Source organism: Sminthopsis crassicaudata, chromosome 2 (genome assembly GCF_048593235.1).
Source record: "Sminthopsis crassicaudata isolate SCR6 chromosome 2, ASM4859323v1, whole genome shotgun sequence".
NCBI classification, from domain to species: domain Eukaryota; kingdom Metazoa; phylum Chordata; class Mammalia; order Dasyuromorphia; family Dasyuridae; genus Sminthopsis; species Sminthopsis crassicaudata.
The window spans coordinates 196,920,659-196,934,382 of record NC_133618.1 but is presented as its reverse complement, the minus strand read 5'-3'; the positions used below and the strand labels follow the sequence as shown (position 1 = coordinate 196,934,382).

Below are 13,724 nucleotides of genomic sequence, written 5' to 3'. Positions count from 1 at the left end.
TTCTCCCATCCCTTCTCAGTTTCCTATGCTTGATTTAATCTACATAAGGCCCATTAATGATGACAGAATCTCCAAGGCTCTGTCCTGTATCTTGGTCTAGACCAGACAAATTCACCTAAGTGACAGGATCAGCTCCCATGAATTGAACTATCATCTCTATACAGATGATTCTCAGATCTATTTTTCCAGTCCTAATCTTTCTTCTGACCTCCACCTCCTACATATCCAACTGCCTACTTAAGCATCTCATATTGAATGTAATGTAATATAATGTTAAATATAACATGTCCAAAATTGACTGTTACCTTTACTCCCAAACCTCCTATTCATAACTTCCCTATTACTCATCCCAGTCACTCAGACTATTTAACCCCTAGATGTTTATCCTTGTCCCTCTCTCTCTCAGCCTCCATATCCAGTCACTTTTCAAATCCTATCATTTCCACCTTCTTAATATCTCTCATATGACCCCTTCTCTCTCATAACCATATATGTAAATTATTACTGAAATAATGATAGCAATAGCATGTTGGCTATTCTGGCTGTCTCAAGTCTCTCCCTACTCTAATCCATCCTCCAGTCAGCTGTCAAATTGACCATCCTAAAGTTCAAATCTGACCATGTTAGAGTCTCCTCCAATAATCCCCATTCAATCAACTCAAGTGGTTCCTAATTATACAGGATTAACTATAAAAATCCCTGTTTGACTTTCAAAGCACTCCATAATTTGATTCTTTCCTATATTTCTAGTTTTCTTATAACTTATTCCTTTCCCTTTAAACATACCCTACAATCAAGTGAAACTGGACTTCTTGCAATTTGTTGTACAAAATACCCTCATACCTGGAACTCTTTTCCCCTCATATGAGGCAAACAGGGTTAAGTGACTGACTCAGTGTCACATACTACTAAGTTTCTAAAGTCAGACTTGGAAGGCCCCTTTGTGAGGGTGCTGGTCCAAAGTGACATGATGTACCTCACCTATAATATATCTCTCAGATAAAGAATGAGATATAGAATTCAATACAAGTTCAATACACATTGGTAGTTTTCTGGAAGAGTTTTATGGAGTTTAATTATAATGACCAACAATTCATTCTTTTAAACATTTGGTAAAAAGAAATATTACCAAGAAAGAGAATTAGAATGATTTGGGACATGAAAAATCTGAAATGTTCCTTGTAAACTAAAACTATTGCTTTGGGGCTCAGGTTTCCTCTCAGGCATGATTTTCTTGCTATTAAGATGTCTGAATGTGAGATTGGAAGCAACTTTGATAGGAGAAAAATTGGAGTCAAGTAGATTTAAAAGTAATTATTGTTGTTGTTGTTGCTGCTGTTGCTGCTGCTGCTGCTGTTGTTGAAAAGCACTGGTTTCTCACTTCCAAGACCACCTGAAAAATACAAATAAAAGCAAACAGATGCCAAAAATTTCTTGAAAGTTTTGTAAGGCAATATACACCCTTCTTTTCTACCATTCTTTTGAAGAATTTTGACTCTACTAATACGCCACCATTAATATCATATCATATTGATATATTATTAATATCATATCAAAGATATGAAACCTGGAAGGGGTTTCAGAAGTTAAGTAGTCCAATTACCTCATTTTACAAATGAGTAAACTGAGGCCCAGAAAGAATACTAATAATGATAGTAATAAACAACTCCCACTTACGTAGCATTTTTATTATATGCCAGGCACCATGCTAAGTGCTGTATAAATATCACCTCATTTGATCCTCACAACAACCCTGGGAGGTAGGTGCTATTATTATACCCATTTTACAAATGGGGAAACTGAGGCAGAGGTTAAGTGACTTGCCAGGGTCACAAAGCTAGTAAGTGACCGAGGTCACATTTGAACTCAAGTCATTCCAACTCTATACACAATGCTCTATTCACTTTGCCACAAATCATACAGATAATAAGTGTGATTAAGTAAGTATTCAAACTTAAGACCATTTGACTCCCTCTCTCTAGATGAAATAGCCTTAACTAAACAGGAATTCCCTTTATAAAACTTTATAAAAACTTTTTTAAAAAACATCTTGTGAATACCTATAATCATAAGAAGTCTCCTACCTCTAAAGGTGAACCACCTTGCTTAGACATTTTATATTCTCTATTCTCCAATCTTGTGTTGTACTAGGAGTATGGAAGTAAAGGCATGATTAAATCTTCTATATCTACAGGATCATAGAATCACAACTGGAAGAAACTTTCAAGGTCATCTATTCTAGAAATCATAACCAAGCCCCAGAGATATGATGTGACTTCGTAGCCTAAAATCACATAAGGAAAAAGCATCAGAGATACTATTTGAATCCAGGACCTCTGTGTTTAAATAGAGAACACTGTTTGCTGTACCATAGTATTTCTTTCACTTAATTAAGGTACTAGAATATTTAATTCAATTTGAATAAGGTGCATTCAAGAAGAAGCATTATGCCATAGTAGAGTTCTATAGACATGTATTGAAATTTCACCTCTGATGATTTCTATGTATGTGACTGAGCCAAACGAGGAAAGTAGCTAGCCATAGTAAAGTCATACAGATACTAGTTTTAATGGAAAATAACTTTACTTGCTAATGAAGAGGCAGTATTGTAAAAAGAATACTATACTTGCAACCAAGAACAGCTTAGTATTGTGACCTCTAAATCTCATTCCTTAATAAAAAAATTAATTTTAATCCCCTATAAAGGCAAAGTTCTTGAAATCTATTTATTGACTAAATTTTGACATGTAATAAAAACTGATTTTTTTGGATGCTGACTCTTTAAGAAATATCTATTCTGGGAAAAAAAATGGTATTTCATTCATACCATGTGCTAAGAGATTGTATGATATTCTAGAAAGAGAACAAGAGAAAAACAAGAGACAATTGTGTCAAAATCCTGTCTGATATAAATTTTATATGCCTAGGCAAGTCACTTAATTAGCCTAACCCCCAAGTTTCTGAATATGTAAAATTGAAATAATCAAACTTGTCCCAACTAATCATAACATTTCCATGAAGAAAATAATAAGTGAGTTCTTATTATTTGACCATTATAAACAAGATCCAATTTAAGACATTGGTGATAACCCAAATAGTAAGAAAAGTGAAGGAAAAATCTTATTCATAGAATGTTTTTCCAAGAATAAATATACAAAAAAGTGTTAAGTATCTTTGTTCCCAGCTAGAACTTCCTGAATTGGCCAAACAAAACAAGGTTTGGGATATATACTGAAGGTGAAGAGAAGAAATTTCATACTTCACTCTCCATTAGGATTCTCTTAAAAGAATGATAGAACAGATAGTAAGAGAACAACAGCTATCATAAAACTAGGAAAAAACCTGGATGTTTTTCCTTTCTTTCCCCATACCCAAACCCTAGGCAGTTTGGGTTATATGAATATGTGTCATCCTCCCCTGAAGCACCTTTTCTGAAAGGTATAAAATAATTGAGATCTGTAATAAAGTATGAAGTTCCAGGAATCATTTTCCAATATAATAGGATCAGAGGCAGCAAACTGATTAATGGATAGAGCAGTAGGGCCCAGAGTCAGGAAGATCTAAATTGAAATCTGACCTCAAACACACACCTGCTGTGTTCTCCTGAGTAAATCACTTAACCTTTGTTTGCCTTGAAGGCAGCAAGGTGGTTCAATGGATTGAGTGCTAGCATCAGGAAGACCTGAGTTCAAATCCAGCCTCATACACTCACTAGCTATGATTCTACACAAGTCACTTAATTTCGAAGTTTGCCTTAATCTACTGGAGAGGGAAATGGCAAACTATTGCAGCATTATTACTAACTCCTATAGGATCACAAAGAATTGAACAAAATTGATTGACTACTCAACAAAACCATATCATTGCTTTGAAATTAGAAGGAACATCAAAGGTAAACAAAGTCAATCCCTTCATTTTACAGATAAGGAAACTGAGGTCTAGTCATACAGCTAGCTAATAAGTGGTAGAGCCAAAATTTGAAACCAGCTTCTCCAATTCACCTGAGGGAAATAAACTTTTTGTCTCAGGAGATAGAGGACTTCCTCAAATACTTCTAGAAACATTCTGACATACATCAGATGCAATTCAATTGAAGATAGCTCAAATTTATGAATAATTAGTATTTGTTTGGCCCATGCCCAGGTCTTCTGAGATGGAGAGATGAAGCCAATGATAAGGGAGACACTAGGGATCTATTTCTAAAAGACAGGTACAGGTATGAATTTTCTTCACTGCCTTAGCACATGGTAAGGAGCAGCCTCTTTCACTGGCTATATATTCAGAACTGTCTCTGTCTTTAAATCCAGCCGACTAGGATATGTTTTCTTTCCTGGCAAGATCCAAGAGTGAAGAATTCATACCCTCACAGAGAGGATATCATAAAGTAAGTTAGAAAGGTATGAGTCAACTTCCCCTTCCTTAGACTGCGCCAGAGAAACAGCCTTGAATTTGGGGTTTGCTTTATTTGTCCTTTTAAACAGTTATAGGTAAAGGAAAGGGAGTCCCTGATCCAGGAGTGCAAGCTGTAGGGATCTTGCAACCAAGATTATAGGCCAGTTGTAGCAAGTCCATCAGGGAAGTCCTGAAAAGTCAGGATGCCAGGACCAATGGCAGGCAGGGCTTTGGACTTGAATTTGGTGGCAGCTAATGCTGTGTAGAAATTGAATTAATCTGTGAAGCTAATTCTTATCTACTGCCCAGGGCTAAAAGGATTATAAAATTATTCCAGGGAGAAATATTTGTTTGTATCTTCTGATTATGTCTTTAAAGTAAATAATCTGTTAAATAGAACTCAGACTCTACAATCAGTGAGAGCTTAACCCAATAGCAAAGATAGAGAGTATTTTAAACCCTTTAGGGGTCCCAGAAAACTTTGAGAAAAGGTGAAATATAAGACACATAGTTTTTGGACAATGGAGACACAAAAAGACCACAGAATCAATGTTACATATGAATCATATTTTAAAGGTTGTAAAGTTGTTTTTTGTTTTTGTTTTTTTTCCCTGAAGAATAAGCAGAATTAGTTTTTTCATACCCATTTTGGTGATGAGGACACTAAGGCTCAGGCTTGCTTGGAGAAATCTCCAAATTTTAATGGTGCAAAGGATCTCAGTATTTCTCTAGTCTAACTCATTCATAGAAAAGAATTACCTCTCTAGCAGTCCCCGACAAGTGGTCATCCTTTGCTTTAAGACCTCTAGGGAGAAGGATGCTGCCATTCCATTCTACTCCTTGGACAGCTGTGTTTTATTGACAATGAATGGTCAAACCAAGATTCAAACCAAGTCAATTTTCACTTTCATAAAAACCATAATAAATCATTATTATAAACTATAATTCCAAGAGAAAAAATGCTGATGCCATACCTCTTTAGCTGGTGCACTGTGAGGTCAAATGTCAAGTTTTCTCTTCAGTTGTTTTGTGATCGTTTTTTATTCCATAGCCAATGTTCCTGGTGAAGCAGCTCTTCTTTGCATTGATGTGGCTTTTTCTGTTTTTTTTTCTGTTGTCCTGGGTGTCTTGATCTCTTTATTAGTTGTGATTCTTGGCATAGTATTTGGTCATGTGGTTGTTTGGATAGTCTTTGTTTTACTACGAGGGATGTGTCAGACTTGGATCCTAATTTGGGATAGAGAAAATAAAACAAAGCCCACATTAGCAATGTTTAAAAAAGAGTAGTTAAACAAAAGTATATACCAAAATACACTTCGTACTTTGTAAGAATGCAATAAGAAGTAATAAATATCAGGCATTTAGAGAAATATGAAAAGGGTTATGTGAATTGATGCCATGAAAGCTAAGTAGAACCCAGGAGACACTATAGACAATGACTACATCAACATCAATGAAAAGGTCACTAAAAAAGAATTGTATTCTGAATAATAAAAAAATAGTGAAAGTCCTAGAAAAGAGATAAAAAGATACCTCCTCCCTACTAGCATCATTAGGATGGAATATTGTATATACTGTCAATATTGTTGTCATTGATGAGCTTTTTGTTTAACTACTTTTCTTTGTCAGAGAGAATGAGTTCAACTTGGAAGCGATGGGAAATATAATGTAGAGACCAAAAGGTTCAAATTAAGTCACATTTTAAAAATGAAATGCATAACACTTTGGGAAGGAATTATGTCAACAATAGTCAACAAGGATTTATAAAGTGCTTACTAAGTACCACTCACTTTTTTTAGAATCCCATAATTTTTATGAATCCTTTAACTCTTAGGGCAAAAGGATGAAATGAACTATTCCTCTTCCTTTCCTTCTCTCAAAAAAAATGTTTTTAAATTAAAGCATTATCTGATAATGGGAAGAAGCACATTCTTACTTTCTTCTCTCTTCAGAGAGTGGAAGAGGGAAAGGAGAGTATTTAAGATGATAGTGTTAGAGGGAAAAAAAAGATCACTCAGGAATACTCTGGGACCCTCAGGGTCTTATAGCAACTATAGCCTGACTTTGGGATAGTGAGTCCAATGTCTTATGACACATCACATTCCAGCTCCCATCTCTGTCCTTTGTACATACTGCCTTCCCCCTATTCATAGAATGCACTTATTTCTCACCTGATTCTTAGAATCCCCATTTTCCTTTAAGTCAGCTCATATACTACCCTTTTATGTGAACTCTTTTGTGATTTCCCCCTAGATCATATATGTGAAATAATATGTATGTATATGTATGTGTGTGTATGTGTGTGTAATGTATAAAGACATTGTTATAAAATGAAAATTTCTTAAGGGTAGAGACTATTTTACTTTTGTCTTTGTAACCCAAACAGTATCACAATATCCAATAATAATAATTCATAATAACAAATATATGGTATTTAAATCTTATTGATTGACTAATTGATGCAAATTCCATAGTGAATAGCCAACTTTGAAGTCAAGGTGATCAGGCTTCAAGTCCTGCTTCTGACATACTAGCTCTGTGACCTTGAGCAAATCATTTAATCACTCAGTTCTTCAGTACAACTTCCTAAGATCACATACTGAGCAATTGCCAACATATATTGGCAGAGGGGCCTTCCCCCCCACCAAATGTTCCCTGAAATGATGAAATCACAAGTTGGAGAAAATATACATAAATAATTTGGACATATAGATGAAATTCTGGTAACTTGGGGATATAAATGCAGCATGGTAATTATTATGATTTGTGTTAGTAGTCATTCAGCAAATATTATAGTCACAAAATTCACATAATGCCCTATCTGGAACATTTACTTAGAGCCCCTTACATTACAGAACAAGAAACTAATGCCCAGAAACATTACTTATTAAGAATCTCATAAGAACATGAGGAACACAATAGAGACATGGTGGGGTTTTCTGAACCAAGACTCATGGTTTTTCCACTACAACACAGTGAGCCCTCTTCTCCCAACAAAAAGTCACAGAATGGGCTTCCTGAAAGTAGCAAATAATGCCTTTTCCCAAGGAGAGGGAAAATACAACACATAGTATAGGAGGCAAGATTTTAAGTTCAGTATCTCTGAAACCACGGGTGCAGAATGCATATACACATACATACATATATACACACATCCATATATACACACATTCTTTTTTTCTTTCTACAAAAGGTCTGAATAATGTGTTGCTACAGGAAGCTATTCATCAAACACTGAAAAAGCAGAGCTCTGACTGATAACACAATTCTCTGATAACAGAGCATAGAAATCAAAGAATCTCAGAGGGCTCAGCCATTCAATAAAAATGCATTAAACACAATAAATATGTGAAGGAGATACCTCACCCTGGGACAACCCATGATAGAATTATAAAAATTTTGAGATAAGAAGGACTTTAATAATTATTAAAGCAAAACATACAAGAAAGCATATTGAGATACTAACTTACCTTGGCTCTTCAAATGCTGAGCTAAAATCCAAACTCAGTTCTCATGATTCTTAATTCAAAAGCTCTACTCATAACACTACCCTTCTCAGGCCCAAAGAGGAAAATAAAGCAATTCTGTACTTACTAAAACATGAGTAAAATTGCTAAGACAAAAATAGTTGAAGAAAATTAGAAACTTTCACAACTCCCAAAGTAAAAATATGTGTAATTAAAAAAGAGGCAGAGAACAATATGGTGAGTGATGAAGGAAATAAGAATTTTTGTTGTTCAGTCATGTATGATTCTCTGTGAACTCATTTAGGATTTTCTTGACAAAGATACTGGAATAGTTTGCCTTTCCTTCTCCAGTTAATTTTATATATGAGAAAACTGAGGCAGTTTTCCCCAAGATCACACAAATAGTAAGCATTTTAAGGGCAGATTTGAGCTCAAGAATATGAGTTTTTCTGACTCTACTCACTGTAATCTATCCACTGTACCATCTATCTTTCATATAAATAAGAATATCTTATGTAGTATATAGTAGTATAGTTTTTGTAGGTATTTGGTTTATCAAATGTTCTTCATATATTCATCAATCAATTGATTGCTATATACGAAGGTGCTCTTATTTGCTCTTCAAAACAACCCTCTAAGGGAAGTAAGTACTACATACATTTTATCATCCCCATTTTAAAGACTAAGTTTCAAACACATTGGGTACCCTTCCTCTTGTCAAATAGCTAAAGTTGTAGATTTAGAACTGAAAGGTATTTAGAGGCCATCTAACCCAGCTACACATGTTACAAATGAGAAAAGAGAAGCAGAGAGAGGTTAAGTAAAAAAGACCAGTCTCAAGCCCATATTTCTCAACCCAAGCCCAGCATTCCTTCTACCATCTCCAACTTGCCCTTTGATTACCACCAGAGCAAGTGGTAACAGCCAATCTGCGGAATGGAAAATGTCCCAGTTTAGACACATAGATTTACAGAAGTTTGACAAATAGAATGAAGAAGAGGTAACTTTAATATACATCACACACACACACACACACACACATGTAAGGGCCCTTTAAATGGGCGGACACAGTGCATCGGGATTGAGGCCCAGAAGTAATTTCTGTGGATATTAGGACTGCCCTTGGGCGGGATCCTGGCCATATTGAGATAGTTTTGTAATGGGTGACTCTCTCGCTGATTGGCTGTGTGTGTGACCTCACAGGCCCTATGTAAGCCCACTGCAGGCAGCAACCGCCCTCTTTAACCTCCTGCTGTTCACCCTGGCTCCTAGCCTGGGTGGCCAAGCCAAGATGGGTAGCCGAAAGAGGTAAGGATTTTGGTAGTGAACACATGGGTCTTCTGACCAGGTGTTCACTCGGGAACCAACAAGTCAGGGCATCAGCTAGGGCATTATGTGAGTAGGTATAATAAAGGCTTTTAAGATTACACGTGGTTGTTCTTGAGTGCGCTACCGGTTATTAAGCTATAGATTCAAGAGATTGTGGCCAGAGACCTTAGAAGGCCTCAGAGGAGGCGAGCCGGGTAGAGCTCACACTGCAAAGGACAGTGGTCAAAGGTGCTCTGGTGGGTCTAGGACAGAATAGTAATTGTAACTGCCAGGAGAGCACGTTACAAATGGCGCTCAACGTGGACGCATCAGAAATTATCAGGTTTTGAAAATATTTAATATTCAGAATTAAGATTCTGAAAGATCCGGTAGAAACGCCACTTAAGAGGGAAGACAGAGAAGCAATATGGACCCAGGTAACTCTGGGATCAGACTCAAGGACACAGGTGAACATAATGCTTATTATATAAAGAGGTTAAAGAGCCAGATGGAAGATCTTTTAACAAAGATCACCACTGAAGAACAGCAGGAAGCTTGTAATCAAGCTCCCAGAAGGCTATCCCCACACCTATTTGATATAGCTCCGAGAGGGAGCAACCTAGAGCTAATGCGTATGTATGACAGTAGAGAGTATAAAATGCCACAGCAAGAGTTGCTGGAATTGCAGGTTAAACTACAGATGGAGATAGAGAAAGAAGAAAAAGCTAGGTTACTACAGATAGAACAGGAAGAGTTCAAACCAGTGGCTGAAACTAAGGAAGGAAATAAACGAACCACATGGACTAAAGTTGTAGAAATTCTTCTTAGCATTTTGTTGGTTTACCTCCTGCATTGTTGTTTTAAGGAATTTATCCATTACTCTTCCATTGAGAAGAAGTTTAGTTCTTTTTATGTGCAAAGCTCAGGTTTGATTTGGAATCAGCCTTTGGGGGATTTTCCAATTCTTCCCTCTGCCTCACCTTCTTGGGCCAAGGGAGTAGGGGGAGGAGGAAAAGGAAGGGCGATAATACCATCAGCACTGCCCATTAATCCATTCAAAACTCCTGTGTCTTCATTTCAAAGGACAGGAGTAGGCTTTATGCCCCAAGGCAAAAAGGAATTGTGGGGTATTGAGTATAATCAGAAAAGTTTTAAAAATACAGTTCAGTTAATTTCTAAGAAACCTTACAGGGACAAGACCTTGCAGTTAGAGAGAGTGGAATTTTATACTTGTAAAACTGCTAGGATCGTCTTTGGAGAGTTGGAACTCCTCTTTTCTTACCTCGTGGATTTTCCACTTCCACAGGTGAGCTTGATTTCCCAACCCCCTACGGGTACTTATAAAACAGTGTTTATGTCTAGAATGGGTTGGAAAATTGCTGTTTTAATCACTAGAATAAATAGACAGTGTGTGATCTTTGACCCAGGAGGAAAAGTAATATCAGATTTATTGATTCACACTCCTGGAGTACAATTCGGTATCAGAAACTCAAACTTTTGATTTTTAGGCAAAAGAATTCAGGGATATAGCCGAGTGTTCTAGTAAAGTCATTACTGCCCAGACTATCCCCAAGATCTTCTCTTCTAAACAAGAGAAGGGAATTTTGGGATATGTGATTGCTTACAATTTTTAAATTTTGATTTTACATTTTAAAACATTTTTGATTTTACATCTTCAAAGTATTTTGATTTTACATTTTAAAGTTATTTTGGTTTTATATTTTTAATCTATTTCGGTTTTACACTTTTAAATTATTTTGGTTTTACATTTTTAAATTCTTTGCATTTTACCTTAGTAATGCACTTCGGGCATACACAGAAAGTGCAGCTAAGTGACAGACTGACTTTTGTCTGACTTGTTAATCTTTTTGACAACAACTTTGTTTCCACTGTGATGTGGAAAGGCCTGGATGGCATTTGGAAAGGCCCAAGTTGGGCCCCGGGGACATTCCTTCCTAGGTGCAGATCCAGCAGTAGAGTTCATCCCCACCAGAGACATTTGTAACCTGGGGATCCAAGAGAAGGACCAGACAACAGTCCAGAGAGACCAGCCAGATGTCCGCAGCCCTTCAGACGTTGATGGCAGCGATGCCCCTCCTGACCGTGACCAGAGACACCAGACACAGTTCCAGTGTTGCAGCTGAAATGGACTGTTTTGGGTGATACGCAATATAAAGACTGTAAATGGACAATGGGCCTGCTTGCTTCTCCCGTGGCCACTTGCCATATGGTGGCCTGGGGAGAGGCTTTGCCCTATGCTTTCTATTGAAGGACTATGCTTTTAAATTAGTGGGTGAAAAACCAACACACCCACCTGCCATTGTTATTGAGACAATGTTACTGGACATGACTTTGCTTATGTGCACCTGTAAGCTAGAATTGTTCTAGAATTGTGAAAAGTGCAATAGAGAATTGTGATAAGCTAGAATTGTTCTAGAATTGTGAAAAGTGCAATAGAGAATTGTGATAAGCTAGAATTGCTCTAGGATTGTGAAAAGTGCAATAGAGAATTGTGATAAGCTAGAATTGTTCTAGAATTGTGAAAAGTGCAATAGAGAATTGTGATAAGCTAGAATTGCTCTAGGATTGTGAAAAGTGCAATAGAGAATTGTGATAAGCTAGAATTGTTCTAGAATTGTGAAAAGTGCAATAGAGAATTGTGATAAGCTAGAATTGCTCTAGGATTGTGAAAAGTGCAATTGAGAATTGTGATAAACTAGAATTGTTCTAGAATTGTGAAAAGTGCAACAGAAAATTGTAAGAAACTAGAATTGGTCTAGAACTGTGATAAATGTAACTAGAATTGTGACAACCTACCTACTGATATTTGTTAACTAGAATTGTGATGTTTTACCTTGTTGACTTCCCACCTCAGTGTTGACATCCTACCTCATTGGCATCCAATCTCTTTGGCCTATTATCTCGAGTATGACTTTGATGAATGGGTTGAACATTTGGGCCACTGTTGAGCCTGGTTCTCATTGTCATACTTCTGTTTACTGATCTGCTGCTTTGTACCTCCTTGGGCATAACACTCTGTCATCTCATGGACCAAGTGAACTATAGCTGGTGCTAAAAGTTTAGCTTGGTGAGATGTGCGGTTCCCGCAAAACAAGAGAAAGGGAATTGTAAGGGCCCTTTAAATGGGCGGACACAGTGCATCGGGATTGAGGCCCAGAAATAATTTCTGTGGATATTAGGACTGCCCTTGGGCGGGATCCTGGCCATATTGAGATAGCTTCGTAATGGGTGACTCTCTCGCTGATTGGCTGTGTGTGTGACCTCACAGGCCCTATGTAAGCCCACTGCAGGCAGCAACCGCCCTCTTTAACCTCCTGCTGTTCACCCTGGCTCCTAGCCTGGGTGGCCAAGCCAAGATGGGTAGCCGAAAGAGGTAAGGATTTTGGTAGTGAACACATGGGTCTTCTGACCAGGTGTTCACTCGGGAACCAACAAGTCAGGGCATCAGCTAGGGCATTATGTGAGTAGGTATAATAAAGGCTTTTAAGATTACACGTGGTTGTTCTTGAGTGCGCTACCGGTTATTAAGCTATAGATTCAAGAGATTGTGGCCAGAGACCTTAGAAGGCCTCAGAGGAGGCGAGCCGGGTAGAGCTCACACTGCAAAGGACAGTGGTCAAAGGTGCTCTGGTGGGTCTAGGACAGACTAGTAATTGTAACTGCCAGGAGAGCACGTTACACACACACACACACACACACACACACACACACACAACACAACACATTCACATACAAAATCTGTTAGAATTGCTTAATGAGGAAGGTGCCATAGGAAAGCAGTTCTCTCTTTTCCCATGAGTCATGATGTGGTTAGAATGTTTTCAGTAAAGTGAAGAAAACAGATGCCAGAGTGGAGAAAATCCAGGAATAGAAATAGGAGCCCACTTATATAAATTCAGAACTGTTGATCAGTTTGAAAGAACCCAACAGATCCAATAAAATTTTCATACACCTACAACAGAAACTTGATTTGCCAGAATCATCACGTAGCCCAATAGCCATCTATATTTACATTCTCTCAAACTGGAAATATAAGCTCTACTGTGCTGATGAATTTTTCTTAGCTCAGCTGTCCAGTTTCTTTGAGAACAAGAACATCTAGGAAAAGTTGTTTTTCAAGGTTCAAATGTAGGAGATAGAAAGAAGCCTGGACCTGGTATCCAAAGACTAGCGTTCAGATGCCAGCTCTTATCAATCACTAGCTGTATGACCTTAGACAATTTCTTCTCTGGAATTTAATTTCTTTCTCTGTAAAGGAATTTCCATATATTATTGTATATTATGAGAATCAAATGGGATAATATACATAACATATGTTGTGATTGTAAAGATACCCTAGTGCAATGCAGGGCAAGTTGGTCTTAGATTTAAGAAGACCTGGAGGGGCACTAGGTGGCTCAGTGGATAGAGCATCAGCCTTGAATTCAGGAGGACCCGAGTTCAAATATGATCTCAGACACTTAACACTTCCTAGCTGTGTGACCCTGGGCAAGTCATTTAACCCCAAATGCATCAGGGGAAGAAAAAAAAAAAAAA

At 37.5% G+C, this 13,724-nt stretch overlaps 1 protein-coding gene across 5 annotated transcripts in view; it reads right to left on the bottom strand.

The window, feature by feature from the left end:
• Positions 1 to 1,045: 1,045 nt before the first annotated feature.
• DCDC2C (doublecortin domain containing 2C) overlaps positions 1,046 to 13,724 on the bottom strand; it is a 173,926-nt gene continuing 161,247 nt past the window's right edge. For 4 of the 5 annotated variants that reach the window (XM_074288066.1, XM_074288067.1, XM_074288068.1 and 1 more), the window contains 2 exons: positions 5,367 to 5,619; positions 1,046 to 1,393 (listed from right to left, as the gene is read on the bottom strand). In XM_074288066.1, the coding sequence (XP_074144167.1) occupies positions 5,411 to 5,619 (209 nt within the window). In that variant the 3' untranslated portion in view covers positions 1,046 to 1,393; positions 5,367 to 5,410. Of the gene's footprint in view, positions 1,394 to 5,366; positions 5,620 to 13,724 lie in introns of those variants that run through there. The other variant, XM_074288070.1, reaches the window with a different exon arrangement.